Raw genomic sequence first — 18,715 nt, forward strand, 5'->3', positions numbered from 1 at the left:
ATCTCCTTAATTGGCCACTGCAGCTAGGTATGTTTTAGACTCCACATACTGTAACTTCACTAAATGTGTTCCACATTTAATATTCCTTAATGGTTAGTTGTAATTGTCTTTTTTAAATAAGTTTCGACAGGTACAAAAAAAGGACAAGAATAAAGTAAATGTTGGTCCCCTAGAGAATGAGACTGGGGAACAGGGAAATGGCAGACATTGAACAAATATTTTGTATTCTTCATGTTCGACAAAAAAAAAATTCCAATAGTGGATAATCAAGGGGCTATAGGAGGGCAGAACAAGCTCTAAAGAAGTGGTACTCAGTAAAATGATGGGATTAAATGTGGACAAGTCCCCTGCCCCTGATGGCTAACATCTGAGGGTTTTAAAAGTGGCTGCAGAGATAGTGGATGGATTGTTGTGATCTACCAAAATTCCCTGGATTCTGGGGCAGTCCCAGCAGATTGGAAAACCGCAAATATAACTGCCCCTCTTTTTTTTAAATGAGGCAGTAAACTATAGACCAGTTAGCCTAATATGTCATTGGGGAAAATGCTGGAGTCTATTAAGGAAGCAGTAGCGAGACATTTGGAAAAGCATAACTTTATGAAGGGGAAATCATGTTTGACAAATTTGCTGGTGTTTTGGTGAGGATGTAACAAGGTGGGTGAATAAGGGGGTACCAGTGGATGTGATATATTTGCCTTCTGGAAATCTAAATAAGGTGCCATATTCATCACAAGCAGTCCCTCAAAACTAGGATGACTTCTTCCATGCCAAAAAAGGATGAGTTCACAGGTGTTTCAATGAAGGATCCTGAACAGTGGAAGATACCAGTACATGGATTTTATTAAACGTTGGTGTCCGTTACACACCAGCCACCACACGGGCTTGACAGCTAGGTCTTGGTCCAGTGGCAAGGGTTATCCAAGACGACTGGAGACCTGCTCTGCTGCACTAGTCTAGTGCGCGCACACATCGCAGTGTGGGCTGGCCGGTGCTGCCCCTGACCCCGAACTCTCCTCTCCTGGGCCCCGATCACATCCCTCCAGTCTCTTGCCACTCCTGCTGTATTTGCCCATGCTCCAATCACCGACCTGGACATTTATGTCACTGGTCACCATCCAGCACCTGATGGTCTCCCTGCAGTAAGCTGGCTGCTGCGCATGCTCCCTGCCCCGCAGCAGGACAATGGAAAGCGGTGTGACATCGAGGAAGCCCCGCCCCATCACTCCCTGCTCCCTGAGGCGGGTGGACTTGTGCAGACCAAAGATGGCGCCCGAACTCACTGCAACCCCCGACAGTAACAAAGGCCCGTCCATGCCCGAAGGTGCCCCGCAGCCACTGCCGCTGACTCTGGCCAAATCCCCCACCTTCCTGCACATGTACTTGAGTGCAAGTCTGCAGGGAGATTGTGCGCTGCCCAGGCCACACCTCCATCCTCTGTGGTGGCTGCAAAACTTGCCCGTCCACCAGTAATCTCCCACGTAGAAGGTTACTGCACAAGATAAAAGTTCATGGGGTTGGGGGTAATATATTAGCATGGGTAAAGGATTGGCTAACAGAAGAGTTGGGATAAATGGGTAATTTTCAAGTTGGCAAACAGTAACTAGTGGAGTGCTGCAGGGATTGGTGCTGGGTCCTCCACTATTTACAATCTATTAATGATTTGGATGAAGGGACTGAGTGCAATGTAGCCAAGTTTGCTGCTGATACAAAGATGGGTGGGGAAAGTAAATTGAGAGGAGGATACAAAATCTAGAAAGGGATATAAACAGGCTAAGTGGGCAAAAATTTAGCAGCTAGAGTATAATATGGGAAAATGTGAGGTTATCTATTTTGGCAGCAATAATTGAGAAGCAAATTATAATTTAAATGAAGAAAAAGTGCTGCAGTACAGAAGGACTAGGTCGGAGGGGTGGTCTTTGTGCAAGAAACAGTTACAATGCAGGTACAGCAAGTAATCAGGAAGGTAAATGGAATGTTGGCCTTTATTGCAAGGGGGATAGAGTATAAAAGCAGGGAAGTCCTCTTACAACTATACAGGGTATTGAGGCCATACTTGGAATACTGCATACAGTTTTGGTCTCTGTATTTAAGGAAGGATATACTTGCATTGGAGGCTGTTCAGAGAAAGTTCACTTGGTTGCTTCTGGAGCTAAGGAGGTTGACTTATGAAGGTAGGGTGGGCCTATATCATTGGTGTTCAGAAGAATAAGAGATGATATTGAATCATAAGATAATGAGGGAGCTTGACAAGGTGGATGCAGAGAGGATATTTCCACTCATGGGGGACATAGTTTTAAATGGGCAGCCCCTTATTCTGAGACTGAGTACTCAACTAGTGTTGGCCTGGATTTTGTGCTGCAGTCTCTGGAGTGGGATTTGAATACCTGATCTTCTGACCTCGGGTAGGGGGTCTACCCACTAAAGCAAATTCCATGTCTGATCTCCTCGGTACTAAACATTTTTAAAGACACTGACTCTTGTGGTACTCAGGCCAACAGAGCAGAAAATCCCAGATTTGATGCTTGGTCTGCTCAGTGTTTGCCAATCTCAGCAAGTGGAACAGAGTTGGCCTCTGACCCGTGGCTAGTGAGGAGGCAAGTTAGCTGAAGATTCTTGCTCCTGATCACCATCTGGACACCCTGTCTGGAAAGTGCAGTTGTGAGGAGTGGATTCAAATTTATGATGCTGTTTTCCAATGTCCCCCACCCCCCCCCCCCCAACCCTACACTCCATCTCCCAGCTCCACCCAGGGGCTGGAATCAGTGTAAAACTCCCCGCGGGCTGTATTTGTAAACTTTTTATATATGTAAAGCATCATGATCTGAAAACATCTATGTAGCGCCATGTATAATGCAAGTTCTGATTAGTAATGTATGTTGCAAAGAAATCTAACTAACCTCACCCATTCCATGTACTGTATAGTGCCATATGTAATGTAATTTAATGACTGTATTACAATGTATCCTGAATTGTACCTCTGAAATGTAAAGCAAGCAACTGTGTTGAACGGAACTGCCGTCAGTATCTAAATGTATTGTATGGAATTGCTGACCACATCCAAATGTACTGAACTGCTTTCCAATGTATTTTGTAAATTTTATATTCATGAAGTATATTTTGAAATTAAAAAAAAACTCCACTTCTAGTCCCACTACACTCAAATAGAGTGAAAATACTCATTGGCTGGGCTCACAAGACCAGCAGCCAATCAAGGTGAGGAATCTCTACGAATCAAAGCCTTCAGGCAAGGAGAACATTGGAGTGGGGAACAAAAAGACCCAAACTAAACTTTCTCCTTTTGGCTTCTGGGATTCAAGGTATGAATTTGACCAAGCCTGATGAAATGGAAGACACAAAACTCTTTTTCTCTCCCATTCTTTTTTTACTTCCTGCTGCCTTTAATGGCCTTGGCTGAAATAAGTTTGAGGATAATCTCCACTCTTCCCACCCCAGACCCCACAGCACAAAACTAACTCTCAATCAGGTGCTAAAAATGATCGGTCTCTCTCCCAGCTCTCAAGGAGTGTCTAGTGTGAGATGAGGTAATGCTACACTGGTGTAGGGGTTCTTGACCATGTCTGCTCGGTGTTAATGTTCATTGTTGGGGTCAGAATTCCTCTCCCAAATCTCCACCCAATAATGTGAAATGTCTGGGAATCTGGTATGAAAATGACATTGTGGGGAAAACAGGCCAGCCCTGGATATAGGGTTGCCAACGCTCCAGGATTACCCTGGAGTCTCCACAAAATAAAGATTAAATCTCCAGGACACTGTCGGTGAGCAGAAAAATCACAGGAGCATTAAAATAAATTGTCTTTTTCATTTTCTCTGAGCACGTCTGTTTATTGATGATAAAAATATTGGAGAAAGGATAAAATGGTTGTCTGACTGGGAGTCAAGAATCACCTGAGTGGGTAAGGAAGCAAGTCCGCTCTCCAATCAGGGTGGGAAGGTGGGGTGCCCTCAGGATGAACGTGTTGGTGGAAGGGTTGGAGGTCATGTGATGAAACCTCCAGGAATATGTCCAAAGAGGAGTTGGCCACTCCGCCTGGGTATCGGAACACTCTGCCTGGGTTACCGCCTCCGCATCTTATCCATTCATAGAGTAGTTTTACATATTACACGAAGCAATCTCTCCTGGTGTTGTCCATGGGAAGGACAGGATCTCTTTCTTGATCGCTATAGGGGCCCTGTGGAAGATTATACACAATAAAGGCCCAACAGGTCACCCATGGCTCAATGGGTAACAAGTTCCCTTCTGAGTCAGAAGGTCATGGGTTCATGTCCCACTCCAGGGAGTTGAGCAGGTAATCCAGGCCAACACTTCCAGTGCAGTACTGAGAGAATGCTGCACTGTCGGAGGTGCCGTCTTACGGATAAGCCGTTAAACTGAGACTCTGCCTGCAATTCTGACATTACAACAGTGACCACACTTGAAAAATACTGAATTGACTGTAAAGTGCTTTTGGATAATCCGTGGTTGTGAAATGTGCTATATAGACAAAAGGGGCGAGATCTTCGGCTTTCCATTTTCAGGGCGAAAACAGAGGCGAGGCAGGAAATTTACTGCCCAATTAACGTTAGCGATTAATTGCTTTACTTTCAACATGAGGTGGAGCGCAAAGGGAGGCGTTGAACTACTTTTGCAGCGCAAAAACAGGAACCTCGCCAACTTTAGTGCGGGGCCAGGAGCGCTCAGAGAGAAGCCTTGGGAGGGAAAAAAACATCAAAAAATCATTAAAGAAACATTGACAACACCCTTACCTCACAAATTGCTGCAAAAATTAAAACATTAAAAATTTTAACTTACCTTTTTTCCAGTTTATCCAACTCACCACCGCCGACAGGGCTGTGTTTTCCCTGGTGGTCATCGTGGGGCGCGTTTCGCGGCGTACGGGTCGAGTGAGACTCGAAACTCGCAGCGGTGTCACACCTGGCGCAGCTCTCCCCGGTGTTTCTAAGCGCCACCGCAAAAAACGAATCGAGGAGCGCGGCAGGGTGAAAAACAGCTGACCGACAGATTTTTCGCCGCGGAGGGTCAAAACCCGGCAAAAACCCGGTCGCAAATGACCCCAAAATCCAGCCCAAGTTCGTTCTTTCTTTTCACTGGGTGTACAAATGGATTGTCCATTTTACCGTAGTAAAACCACACTAAAACATGACGCATCGGGACACTTCCTCCAATGGGGCCGCGCCACACTACCTGAGCACAGCTTCTGCCGAAACCAAACCACAAGTTCCTGAGGCGGCGGTTAATCCCCCCAATAAACCACAGCCAGCTTCCTCCACATCTTCCTGCCAAGGTCATGAACAACACAGCACAGCACTCCATAAACCAATTAATCAGCAAGGCAAGAATTATAGCAGGGCATTGACTGACTTTCTCACCCATCCATTACCGAGAGACACTAAGGCAAATTGATCAGCACCATCGCCAAGATTAGTAAGATCTGGACAAGTTCAGAAGTTAAATGTGGTGTCTGCTTGCCTGTCTGGTTCATTTCCATCCTGTCCATCCTGAGTGAGCCATTGGGTCATAGATCAGGAGCTGGGATTCCAGGGCTGAGACTAAGGAGTGGGCAAGGGATGGTTGGAGAGGGGGAGGAGGGCACGGGGAGATCCCAGAGTAACAGAAGGGGGTTGGGGGCAGGGGCCAGCTGGTTTGGCAGGGTTCGGACAGGGAGTGGGGAGCAGTGCGAGTGTGAGGTGCTGGGGCATATCGTGGGCAATTGAAGGGGAAAGGTGCGGGAATGAGGATGGGGGGGGTGGGCTGGGTGGGGCTAGGATGTAGGTAACAGATGTTGGGGTGAAGGAACTGTGGATGGGATGGGGTCAGTAGCCGGCAGCATCAGTGGGGGGAGGGGGAAGGGGATAGTTAGCAGGGTGCTGGAATTGGGGATGGGGGTGAGTTCAGGAGCCAGGAGTGGGTGCGGAGGGAAGCTCAATTGGCAAAAGAATTTTCAATGATAATCGAGAGAGAAGGAGACTTCAGTAATAACTTGACCTCTGACCCAGGGCCTGGCGAAGGCCCAGACTGAGTGCAGCCCACGGGTTGCGAGGGGTCACTCAGCCTTCCTGTCTCTCCTCCACAGTCTTGTCCATGCTCAGGTGGCCCTGGAGAGGGAGCACGCGGTGCCCATAGGTACACTCGAGTCCTCCTGCAACCGATGGGTACCGCAGGGAAAGGAAAGTCTTATCGACACGAGTAATAATATTGTGATTTACATTATGAGTTTATTTTAGTTTAATAGGTGATGATGTTTAATTATATTAGTGGTACTGCCTCAGTTTGAGGGGCACTTATGCAGTTGCCTCTCTGTTGGTGGAACTGGGCAATCCAGTGTTACTTCTATTGATTTATTAAAATAAACCAAGACTTGACCAATTCTCTACATGCAATCAGCTATTGGACCTCAACAGGTCACTACAGACTGCATCAGGCTGTAGGCGCGTTATCCTGTTTAGAATGTATGTTCTTTAGGTGTCTGTATATGTTTCTTTCATTATATTCTGTTTCAGTAAATCTTCAGTACATCAAAAAACAAAAGCTGAACTTGTCTTGTTCCCATAGACCCAGATAGTCTCCAGCCTGGAGCATCTCCCGATCACTGACCCAGTCTGTGTGAAAAACTTTCTGGAAACAACCAATTAGTAAGATTGTTGGATAGGCTATTGGTTTAGTTTAGCCACACCTGCTCCAATTGTTTTCAGGTGATGGCAGGCTGTGTGTATAAAAGGGGATCAGGGGACTCCCCACAGAGCACAGTTGAGCTGCAGTAGTTTGTATTATGGGGCAACTAGTGAAGGGTTTGGGTCCTCTGTTGGTTTTGATTGGAGCTGTTTGTTGCTCTGATACTAGGCAGCGGTTTAGAAACTGGGACTTCCCATGGAGCATTGACAAGGCCACTCGTGTCCCTCCTGGCCTAGCTTTTGATTCCAGTTTTAGTAAGTCTGAGGGGCGAAGTGTGTCTCCACTGCAGACTGTGATGGTGCAGTGTGGAGAGCAGAACCTGCTGGTCAGAGTACAGATGGATTTATTTGGAACCAGGCACCTGATTAAAGCAGCTGATCTGACCCTGGGGTCAACAGGTTGTCGGCCAACTGGGGTCTACTCTCAGAACCACACTGTCCTATTTCATTATGGGCTCCATGAATGTGACAGCACAGTAAAGGTAATGTGATTCTTGATCTAAAACCTTCTGCAAACAATGGGCCCCTGGGAGGAGGAATACTTGCATAGATTAGTTGGGCTGAATGGACTATTTGTGCTGAACATTCTATGAAATATTTGGACCTGAAACAATATGATTTTAATGTAAGCTTTCATTTTGATTGGACTTCATGTTCAGAATATTTTAGTGAGGCTTGTTTAAATGAGATTCTCATTGAGGTTTCTTTCCCTGATTCAACCTTTTATTGATTGAATCAAAACTGGGCATCTGGACTGAAGTACAAGGTTATGAGACTGCGTTGAGCAATGTAATAGTGGAGGGTGAGATGAAGGGTTGCAGCTACATGAGTGACTTTTTTTTTTGCTGTACATTTGGTGGTTTAGTCTTGATTTTCTGAGATTGGTTGGGACACAGTTGGAGTTCCATGCTGTTTGTGACTTGTAGAAAGAATCATGGGAACTGATTACTAAATATTCAAGTGTTCTTTATGCAAAAATGCTTGGAAAGATTGAGGCATTTTTCATCAAATTGAGGTGCCTCTAGAGTAAAGGCAGAACATGCTTATGGTGAAATTGTACTGAGGAAACCTAGACTGAAGACAATCCTTTGAAGGGATTCTCAGGATTGTTGACATTTTAGAATGTTATGTTTTGAATAGTCAGACTAGATACTGCAAGCTCAAAGTAAGATGTGACCATAGTCCTTTTATTACAGATCACAGTGCCTCACCAGCCTGTGAGACCACCTTTTTTTATAATATATATAATATTGCTCCCATGGCATTGTGGGGTCCCTTGGGACTCCAGGGGATAAGTCCTCTGGTGGTTAGACATGTTTACATACATCACAGACTGCATCACCATAAGTGACCATAAAGTACTGAGACCCAATGGAGCAGTTATCCCTATTTCTGTCTTCCATCCCTAAACCCCTCTGCCTCTACCACTCCATCTGTTTATGGCACTTATTAAAACTGTTTGTGGCCAAGCCTTTGGTCAAATATCTTTCATTGATTTGGTGCCAAACTTTTTTTTCTGAACCTCCCCGTGAAGTGCCTTAATGTTTTACTATGTCAAGTGAGTTTTATATAAATGCACAAGTGGATGATTGTGGGTCACTTCCCCGCAGAGGCCTACAATATCTCTTCAAATGGATTTGGATAGGGCTGGGACTCTAATTAATAGAAGTATGAAGGGCTGTGTGTGTTTCTCTAAACACTGCTCTCTTGTCCAAGAATGACTCCCTTGTTCTGTACCTGACCCTGACCAGATCACATTTTCTCTCCCAGATGATGGATGACCTGCTGATTTACACCAGCCACCTGTACTACAGGCCAAGCCGTATTGGAGGAGTCATTGTGAGAACCAGTGGAGCAGTTGTCCCTATTGTGTGCCATTATCCCAGGTAAGGTGGATGATTGACAGGCTCTCCTTTCCTCTGATGGGGTTGTGAATTGGAAGTAAAACTGGCCTTTCCTCTTCCCACAGGAAGAGGACAGTGAGCAGCAATGCGATCAAGCCCACCTGGGTCCCCTTCTCCTCCACCAAGGCCGGAGAGGGACGTCTGTCATTCTCCCTGCGTCTGATGACTGGTAAGTGATTGTCAATGATCTACCATGCATGTTTTACCCATTCCTTGGAATCAAGTGAGGAACCCAAAGCTTGTGTTCCTGCTCTCATTCCCTTTCCCTTTCCAGCTAATTGGAGTGCAGAGCGTACCTCCAATATCTACCACCTGGGTGACCTCATTCACATCGAGGCCTCTGTGATGACCGTGAACCACATGCCTCTGAAGCTCTATATTGACCGCTGTATAGCTACACTGAGCCCAGACCAGGACTCCACCCCCAGATACAACATTATTGACTTCAACGGGTAAGGTCTTTATCTGGGCTGCATATGTCACACACATAACTGTTTGGCGGAGGGAATACATTCTTAATGATGCAGCTCTTTCTGACCCTCTTTCCAGTTGCCTGTTGGACAGCCGAGACGAAGACTCTTTTTCGTCCTTCGTGTCACCGCGAGATCACCTGGATAAGCTTCAGTTCAAGCTGGATGCATTCCGCTTCTTTGAGGATGACAGGGACTTGGTAAGAGGAGACCAGATGTTGAGACAGTGAGCGTTTGACACTGAGTAACTCGTGCATGTGTCTCCTGCAGATCTTCATCACTTGCCACCTGAAAGTAGCTGCAGCAGATCAAAGGCCAGATTCAGTCAACAAAGCTTGTTCCTTCCAGAAGCCAGCCAACCGGTGAGTGAAATCTAACCAACAATGGTGATCCTCTTTGGTCAGAATGCATCCATATGCCAATGGTGTGCTTCCTTGTTTGTTTAGATGGTCCCTGGTGACTGAATTGGACCTGTCCATGGTGGAAGGATCCAATGAGGTTTGTGCCTGTTGTGATGGGGGCAACTGCGGAGCCTCGAGATTGCGATCTGGAGGAAGACTTCACTCCAGGGGCAGGAGAGAGGTCCTATCTGAGCTGGGTATGTTGTGGTGGTATTGGGTGTTGGGGCTATTGTTTGATGTTTGTTTGTAACTGGATGGAATGACTTGTTGCAGAGTCGGAGCCTGTGTGGGAGGGTGAAGCCTCCCTTGGGCCCCTGATCATTCTGGATGCTGATCTGAAGGACCTGGTCCATTCGATGGGAAGTGAAGCTGTCGAGACTCGTGAGGAGATTCCGAGTTCTTCTCCAGGTGAGTGTTGATTTTTGAGAACCCAATTCCAGTACTAGTGACTCCTGACTCAATGGCTTCTCATTCTCTGCAGGTGAGGTGCTTCTGGTTGTGATGTTGGTAGCTGGGGCCATGATCTCAGCCACTCTGGTGGCCTTCTTCCTCTTCAGGAAACACACCTGAATCCTTTCTCATTTGGGCTTTTCCATCATTTGTCAAAAAATGGAGTAATAAATTTGAAATGTGACTTGCTTGAATTAGTCTTTGGTCTTGGTGTTTTGAACTTCAGTTGTTTCAAAGGCCCCTCCTGTGTTTACATTCCACATTTCCCTTGTAACAAGTGTTTATATAAAAAAAAAAAGACTCCATTCCTATTGCAGCTGCTTGTGCTATTATGATACTGGTCACGGCGACCATCCCACTCCCACTTTCCCTAATGAGCCCCGATTCTCTCTGACTATTTCCAGCACATTAGTCGGTCCCGGTTCTCTGATTCAATGAAATGGCCTTTTGCCCATCTGATATATTTTTTAACAATTAAAGGCCACAGGGTTTTGTTTTATTATCCAAATTGGTCCCAGTAGTGTGCAGATAATTGTTGGAAGTTTGAAATCGCAGCTGGAACACAATATTGAGTGAAAAATTGGGTCTGAATGTGAGGCCCTCCTTGGTAGAGCAAGACTGCTAATGCTCGCAGGTGAAGAATGAATGAGTTTGGGCAGCAAAGGGCAGCCAACACCCTTGTAACTATTGGTGTGAGTCAACCATTCAGCAGAGAAAATGAGGGCCAGGGTTGAGTTACTGCAGATTATATAAATGTGTTTGCAAACTGTTTCTGTTTTGCTGGTAATGGTGCCATTCAACTGGGCTGTCTCCCAAAAGACAGTGACTCACTGACCCTAGCATCTCCTTTACTCCCGGCACCTGCTGCCTATTTCCTTTCACCTTCATTTGATTGACAAACCTGACCGCAGTGGAGAGTGGAGAGTGGAGAGTGGAGAGTGGAGAGTGGAGAGTGGAGAGTGGAGAGTGGAGAGTGGAGAGTGGAGAGTGGAGAGTGGAGAGTGGAGAGTGGAGAGTGGAGAGTGGAGAGTGGAGAGTGGAGAGTGGAGAGTGGAGAGTGGAGAGTGGAGAGTGGAGAGTGGAGAGTGGAGAGTGGAGAGTGGAGAGTGGAGAGTGGAGAGTGGAGAGTGGAGAGTGGAGAGTGGAGAGTGGAGAGTGGAGAGTGGAGAGTGGAGAGTGGAGAGTGGAGAGTGGAGAGTGGAATAATTCTCTCCACCTGCCACTTTGGGGTCAGTTGAAACTCAGCAGTATCAGTTTAGGTGAACCTGTGGAATTGTCTACCACAAAGTTGTTGAGGCCAATTCACTAAATATATTCAAAAAGGAGTTGGATGTAGTCCTTACTATTAGGGGGCATCAAGGGGTATGGCGAGAAAGCAGGAATGGGGTACTACTCCTGCATCTCTTTTCTATGTTTAAAAAGGATGGAACCTGCATGCAGACAGCACAGTAGGAGGCCACTTGACCCTTTCTGCCTGTATTTAACATAGAAGCATGGAAAATAGGAGCAGTAGTAGGCTGTTTGATCCTGTACCGCCATTCAATATGATGATGTCTGATCCTCTCTCAATACCATATTCCTGCTTTCTCCCATACTCTTTTTGTCTTGCTATATCTCAAATATATTCCATTACTTGGTCTCCTCCACAACCTTCTGTGGTAGAGAATTCCACAGGTTCACCACCCTCTGGAAATTTCTCATGTCCTAAATTTCCTACCCATTATCCTGAGACACTGACCTTGTTCTAGACTTCCCAGCCAGGGGCAACATCGTTTGTCTAACCCCATCAGAATTTTATACATTTCAATGAGAACTCATTCTTAACTCTAGTGAATACAGGCCTAGTTGACTGATTTCTCTCCTCATACGACAGTCCTGCCATCCCAAGAAATCAGTCTGGTGACCCTTTGCTGCACTGTCTCTATGGAAAGTATAACCTTTAGTACTTTAAATCTATCATCTGGTGACTGACCCTTCTGCTAGAAAGTGTTCTCCTCCCCATTCCTTATTAAAACATAATGTTTTTGAAAGTCTCTATTAAATCTCCACTTCACAACTTTTCAAATAAATAAATCTCCACTCCTATGGGTTAAATATTGTGCCTTTTTAAATGGATGTAAGTAATAAGGAGCTGCTGCCATCTTTCTACAGAAAGTAGATGGGGTTACAGACACCCAGCATTCAGTCAGCCAGGAAGTTGTGTGAGCAGGTTCTAGTCTCCCTCCAGTGCCAAGGGAATAGACCAAAGCAGCATCTCCTTAATTGGCCACTGCAGGTAGGTTATGTTTTGGCCTCCACATGTACTGTAACTTCACTAAATAAATGTGTTCCACATTTAATATCCCTTGAGGGTTAGTTGGAATTGTCTTAATTTTCTACAGGTACATAAAAAGAGAGAATAGTTAAAGTAAATGTTGGCCCCCTAGAGAATGAGACTGGGGAACAGGGAAATGGCAGACAAATATTTTGTATTCTTCGGTAGACTTTTTTTTTAAACTGCTCCAATCATTGACCTGGACCTTGCGTATTTGTCACTGGTCACCATCCAGCACCTGATGGCCTCCTTGCAATAAGCTGGCTGCTGTGCATTCTCCCTGCCCCGCAGTGGGACAATGGAAAACGTTGGGATGTCGAGGGAAGCCATGCCCCTGTCACTCCCTGCTCCCGGAGGCAGGCGGACTCATGTTGCCCAAAGATGGCACCCAAACTCACCGCAACCCCCGACAGTAACACAGCCCTTCCACCCCCGAAGCTGCCCCGCTGCCGCTGCCGACTTGGTGGCTGAATCTCTCCACCCGCGCATGTACTTGACTAAGTCTGCAGGGAGGTTGTGTGATGCCCAGGACACTCATCCATCCTCCGGTGGCTGTGAAACACATCTATCCACCAGTAATCTCGCACAGAAGGTTGCTGCACAAGATAAAAGTTCACGGGGTTGGGGGTAATATATTAGCATGGATAGAGGATTGGCGACGAGTCGGGATAAATGGGTAATTTTCCAGTTGGCAAACAGTAACTAGTGGGGTACGACAGGGATCGGTGCTGGGTCCTCAACTATGTACAATCTATTAATGACTTGGATGAAAGGGCCAAGTTTGCTGATACAAAGATGGGTGGGAAAGCAAATTGTGAGGAGGACACACAATCTGCAAAGGGATATAGACAAGCTAAGCGAATGGGCAAAAATTTAGCAGCTGGAGTATAATGTGGGAAAATGTAAGGTTATCCACTTTGGCAGATATAATTGAGAAGCAAATTGTAATTTTAAATGAAGATAAATTGCAAAATGCTGCAGTACTGGGGGAGGGTCCTTGTGCAAGAAACAAAGTTAGAATGCAGGTACAGCAAGTAATCAGGAAGGCAAATGGCATGTTGGCCTTTATTGCAAGGGGGCTAGAGTATAAAAGCAGGGAAGTCCTATAACTGTACAGGGTATTGGTGAGGCCACACCTGGATTACTGTGTACAGTTTTGGTCTCTGTATTTAAGGAAGGATATACTTGCATTGAAGGTTGTTCAGAGAAAGTTTACTAGGTTGATTCTGGAGCTAAGGGGGTTGACTTATGAAGGTAGGTTGGGCCTATATCATTGGAGTTCAGAAGAATGTGAGATACTGAAACATAAGATAATGAGGGAGCTTGACCAGGTGGATGCAGAGAGGATATTTCCACTCCGAGGACACAGTCTCAGAATAGGGGACTGCCCATTTAAAAGTGAGATGAGAAATTTCTTCTCGAGGGTTGTAAATCTATGTAACTCTCTGCCTCCGAGAGCTGCAGTCATTGAATATATTTAAGCTGGTGATAGGTTTTTGAGCGGGAAGCAAGTGGAGTTCATTATCAGATCAGCCATGATCTTATTAATTGGCGGAGCATGCTCGAGGTACCAGGTTGCCAACTCCTGCTCCTATTATTCTTATACTACTTCTGGGCTCCCTGACCAGAGGAAATATTTTTCCTGACCAATTCCTTTTAACCTACATCTCAATTAGATCACCCTTTGAACCTTCTTTACTCAAGGAATACAAATCTAGTCTAAGCAGCCTGTTTCTATAATTTAACCCTTTTAGCCCTAGTATCATTCTGATCGATATTGGCCAGAACACAGAGCACTGCCCTGCTCTTCCAATAGTCCCATGGGATATTTTACGGCTGCTCGAGAGGGCAGATGGTGCTGTGGTTGAACGTCCCATCTGAAAGACGCACCTCTACCAGTGCAGTGCTCCTTCAGTACTCAACTAGTGTTGGCCTGGATTTTATGCTGCAGTCTCGAGTGGGATTTGAACACATGATCTTCTGACTCGGGTAGGAGCACTACCTACTGAGGCAAATTCAATGTCTGATCTCCTCTGTACTAAACATTTTTAAAGGCACTGACTCTTATGGTACTGAGGCCAACAGAGCAGAAAATCTCAGATTTGATGCTTGGTCTGCTCAGTGTTAGCCAATCTCAGCAAGAGGAGCAGTGTGGGGGAATAGAGTTGGCCTCTGACGCTTGCCTAGTGAGGAGGCAAGTTAGCTGAAGATTCTTGCTCCTGATCACTATCCGGACACCCTGTCTGGAAACTGCAATTGTGAGGAGTGGATTCAAGTTTATGATGCTGTTTTCCAATCCCCTACACTCCCTCCCCAATATCCCTTTTCCCAACTCCACCCTGGGGCTGGAATCAGTATAAAACTCCCCTTGGGCTGTACTTGTAAACTTTTTGTATACATAGGTGTTTTCAGATCATGGTGCTCTATGTAATGCCATGTATAATGCAAGTTCTGTTTAGTAATAGATTTCTTTGCAACATACAACAGTAACCTCACCCATTCCATGTACTGTAATTGGATGACTATTACATTGTCTCCTGAATTGTACCTCCTAAATGTAAAGCAAGCAAATGTATTAAACGGAACTGCTGTCAGCATCTAAAATGTATTGTATGGAATTGCTGACTACATCCAAATGTACTGAACTGGTTCCCAATGTATTTTGTAAATTTTTTATATTGAAGTATATTTTGAAATGAAAAGAAAAACACCACTTCCTGCCCTACAATGGTTATCTAGTAAAAACATTCATTGGCTGGGCCCATAAGAACAGCAGCCAATCGGGGTGAGGAATCTCTACGAATCAAAGCCTTCAGGCGAGGAGAACATTGGAGTGGGGAACAAAAAGACCCAAATTGAATTTTCTCCATTTGGCTTCTGGGATTCAAGGTATGAATTTGACCCAGCCTGATGAAATGCAAAACTCTATACTCTTTCTCTCCCTTTCTTTTTTGCTCCTTGCTGTCTTTAATGGTCTTGGTTGAAATAATTTTGAGGATAATCTCCACTTTTCCCATCCCAGACCTATAGCACAAAACTAACTCTCAATCGGGTGCTAAATATGGTCAATCTCACTCTCCCAGCTCACAAGGAGTGTCTAGTGAGATAGGGTAATGCCACACTGGTGTAGGGGTCCTTGACCATGTCCGCGTAGTGTTAATGTTCGTGGTTGGGGTCAGCATTCCTCTCCCAAATCTCCACCCACCATTGTAAAAGGGGTGGGAATCTGGTACAAAAATGAAATTGTGGGGAAAACCGGCCCGCCCTGGATATAGGGTTGCCAAGACCTCCAGGATTACCCTGGAGTTTCCACAAAATAAAGATAAATCACAGGAGCATTAAAATAAATTGTCATCTTCATTTTCTCAGTACTTCTGTTTATTGATGATAAAAATATTGGAGAAAGGATAAAATGGTTGGCTGAGTGGGTAAGGAAGAGAGTCCGCTCTCCAATCGGGGTGTCCCCAGGATGGACGTGTTGGTGGGGGGGGGGAGGGGTTGGAGGTCTTGAGATGAAACCTCCAGGAATATGTCCAAAGAGGAGTTGGCCGTTCTCCCTGGGTATCGGAACAATCTGATTGGGTTACCGCCTCCGCATCTTATCCATTCATAGGTAGCTTTATATATTACACTAGTCGATCTCTCCTGGTGTTGTTCATGGAAAGTCCAGGATCTCTTTCTTCATCACTATAGGGGCCCTGTGGAAGATTATACACAATAAAGGCCCAACTGGTCAGCCATGGCTCAATAGGTAACATGCTCGCACCTCAGTCAGAAGGTCGTGGGTTCAAGTCCCACTCCAGGGAGTTGAGCAGGTAATCCAGGCCAACACTTCCAGTGCAGTACCGAGAGAGTGCTGCACTGTCGGAGGTGCCGTCTTACGGATAAGACGTTAACCTGAGACTCTGCCTGTAATTCTGTCATTACAACTGTCATGTATTCAACCAGCATTGTAACCCATGTATAAACTGACCGAAGTTGTACACCGTGAGAACACTGACCACTAGGTGGGAGACACTCCTAACCTGGACCTTCAGGTATAAAAGGGGAAGCTCCACCCACCTTCATCACTTGAATGCTAAGGAATAAAGGACAGGTCACAGACTGACCTCTCAAGCATGGGCTTTGTGTGCATTTATACTGTGTAGTAAGGACGTATCAATGGCGACAAGAAACTGGGATTTAAACCACGCGAGCATGGCCACTAGCAGAACAGACGAGAGGTATTGTGTTAAGGAATGGTTAGGACAGAGATTCAACATTGTTAAAGCAGCACACAGTTCTCCAGGCAGACAAGGGCAGTCAGGCATGCCCCAATATGTAGTTGAACCCAGAGGGGGAGTTCGACAGAGATAATGGCAAGCTGAACAGCGATTCACGCCATTGCAAGGGACAATACGGCCAGTAATGGGGCCACCAACACCTGTTAATGCTGCACTCAAGGAAAATAACAGGGGCAGTCAGGGACGATCGACTGGCAAGGGACCTTTTGTTTCAAACCGCAACTCATGCTGGAGGCGTGGAGGCATACATTCAGCCGGAGTTTGCAGAGATGAGCAAAATACCTGCAGAAATTGCAGAAATGGACACTGGGGGAAATCGCTGGAAGCTGAAGTTCAGCGAGTTCATGTGGAGCACGTATACTGTTCATACACCAGGACGCCACCGATAATGATGAAAGTGCTCCTCAATGGCATCCCAGTATCAATGGAGTTAGACACGGGTGCCAGCCAGTCCCTGATGGGTATCAAACAGTTCAAAAAGTTGTGGCCATCCAAGGCCAGGAGGCCAAAATTATCGCCGATTGACGCACAGCTACGGACTTACACAAAGCAGATCATTCTGGTGCTAGGCAGCGCCACGGTAGTCGTGACCCACAAAGATTCGGAGAATAGGTTGCCACTCTTGATTGTCCCAGGGGACGGTCCCGCACTACTAGGGAGGAGTTGGCTTGCTGTCCTGAACTGGAAATGGGGCGATGTCAATGCAATTTCCTCTGTGGAGCGAGTATCATGCTCACAGGTCCTGGACAAATTTGACTCATTATTTCAACCCGGCATTGGCACTTTTATGGGGGCCAAGGTAGTGATTCACATAAACCCGGACGCCAGACCAGTACACCACAAGGCCAGAGCGATGCCGTATGTGATGCGGGAAAAGATAGAAGGTGAATTGGACCGCCTTTGAGGGAAGGCATCATCTCGCCAGTCGAATTCAGTGACTGGGCGAGCCCGATTGTGCCAGTGCTCAAGGCGGATGGGTCGGTCAGGATATGTGGCGATTACAAGGCCACCATCAATCGGGTGTCACTCCAAGACCAGTACCCGCTACCGAGAGCGGAGGACCTCTTTGCGACGCTATCCGGTGGCAAACCTTTTTCAAAATTGGACCTGACCTCAGCGTACATGACCCAGGAGCTGGCGAGTGAGTCGAAGAAGCTGACCACCATCACGACACACAAGGGGTTGTTTGAGTACAACAGATGTCCGTTCGGGATTCGCTCGGCCGCCGCGATCTTCCAACGAAATATGGAAAGTCTCCTCAAGTCGATTCCAGGGACGGTGGTTTTTCAGGACGACATCCTCATTATGGGTTACGATACTGAAGAACACCTCCACAACCTGGAGGAGGTACTACGCAGACTGGACCGGGTAGGTCTGCGACTGAAAAAGCCGAAGTGCGTCTTCCTAGCTCCAGAGGTAGAATTCCTGGGGATGAGGGTAGCAGCAGATGGGATCAGCCCTACTGCATCCAAGACGGAAGCGATCCAGAGAGCACCCAGACCCCGTAACATGACGGAGCTGCGTTCGTTCCTGGGGCTCCTGAACTATTATGGTAACTTTCTTCCCAAATTGAGCACGCTGCTAGAGCCGCTACACGTGCTCCTACGCAAAGGTCGCGAATGGGTCTGGGGGGACAGCCAGGAAAGGGCTTTTAATAGAGCACGCAATTTGTTATGTTCCAACAATCTGTTAACGCTATATGACCCATGTAAGAAACTTGTGTTAACGTGCGATGCGTCGTTCTATGGTGTCGGGTGTGTGTTGCAGCATGTGAATGCCAAGGGTCAGTTACAGCCAGTAGCTTATAGAAACATAGAAACATAGAAAATAGGTGCAGGAGTAGGCCATTCAGCCCTTCTAGCCTGCACCGCCATTCAATGAGTTCATGGCTGAACATGCACTTCAGTAACCCCTTCCTGCTTTCTCGCCATACCCCTTGATCCCCCGAGTAGTAAGGACTTCATCTAACTCCCTTTTGAATATATTTAGTGAATTGGTCTCAACTACTTTCTGTGGTAGAGAATTCCACAGGTTCACCACTCTCTGGGTGAAGAAGTTTCTCCTCATCTCGGTCCTAAATGGCTTACCCCTTATCCTTAGACTGTGACCCCTGGTTCTGGACTTCCCCAACATTGGGAACATTCTTCCTGCATCTAACCTGTCTAAACCTGTCAGAATTTTAAACGTTTCTATGAGGTCCCCT

The 18,715-nt window shown here is 46.3% G+C and overlaps 1 protein-coding gene across 1 annotated transcript; it reads left to right on the forward strand.

Moving 5' to 3' along the window:
- Positions 1-1,263: 1,263 nt before the first annotated feature.
- LOC139276813 (zona pellucida sperm-binding protein 3-like) lies at positions 1,264-10,035 on the forward strand. Its single transcript, XM_070894812.1, has 10 exons — positions 1,264-1,376; positions 6,860-7,172; positions 8,461-8,576; positions 8,660-8,763; positions 8,869-9,046; positions 9,144-9,264; positions 9,335-9,426; positions 9,511-9,662; positions 9,739-9,873; positions 9,947-10,035. The coding sequence occupies exons 1-10, from the start codon at positions 1,264-1,266 to the stop codon at positions 10,033-10,035; spliced, it is 1,413 nt and encodes a 470-aa protein (XP_070750913.1).
- Positions 10,036-18,715: the final 8,680 nt, after the last annotated feature.

Source organism: Pristiophorus japonicus, chromosome 12 (genome assembly GCF_044704955.1).
Source record: "Pristiophorus japonicus isolate sPriJap1 chromosome 12, sPriJap1.hap1, whole genome shotgun sequence".
Taxonomy (NCBI): Eukaryota; Metazoa; Chordata; class Chondrichthyes; family Pristiophoridae; genus Pristiophorus; species Pristiophorus japonicus.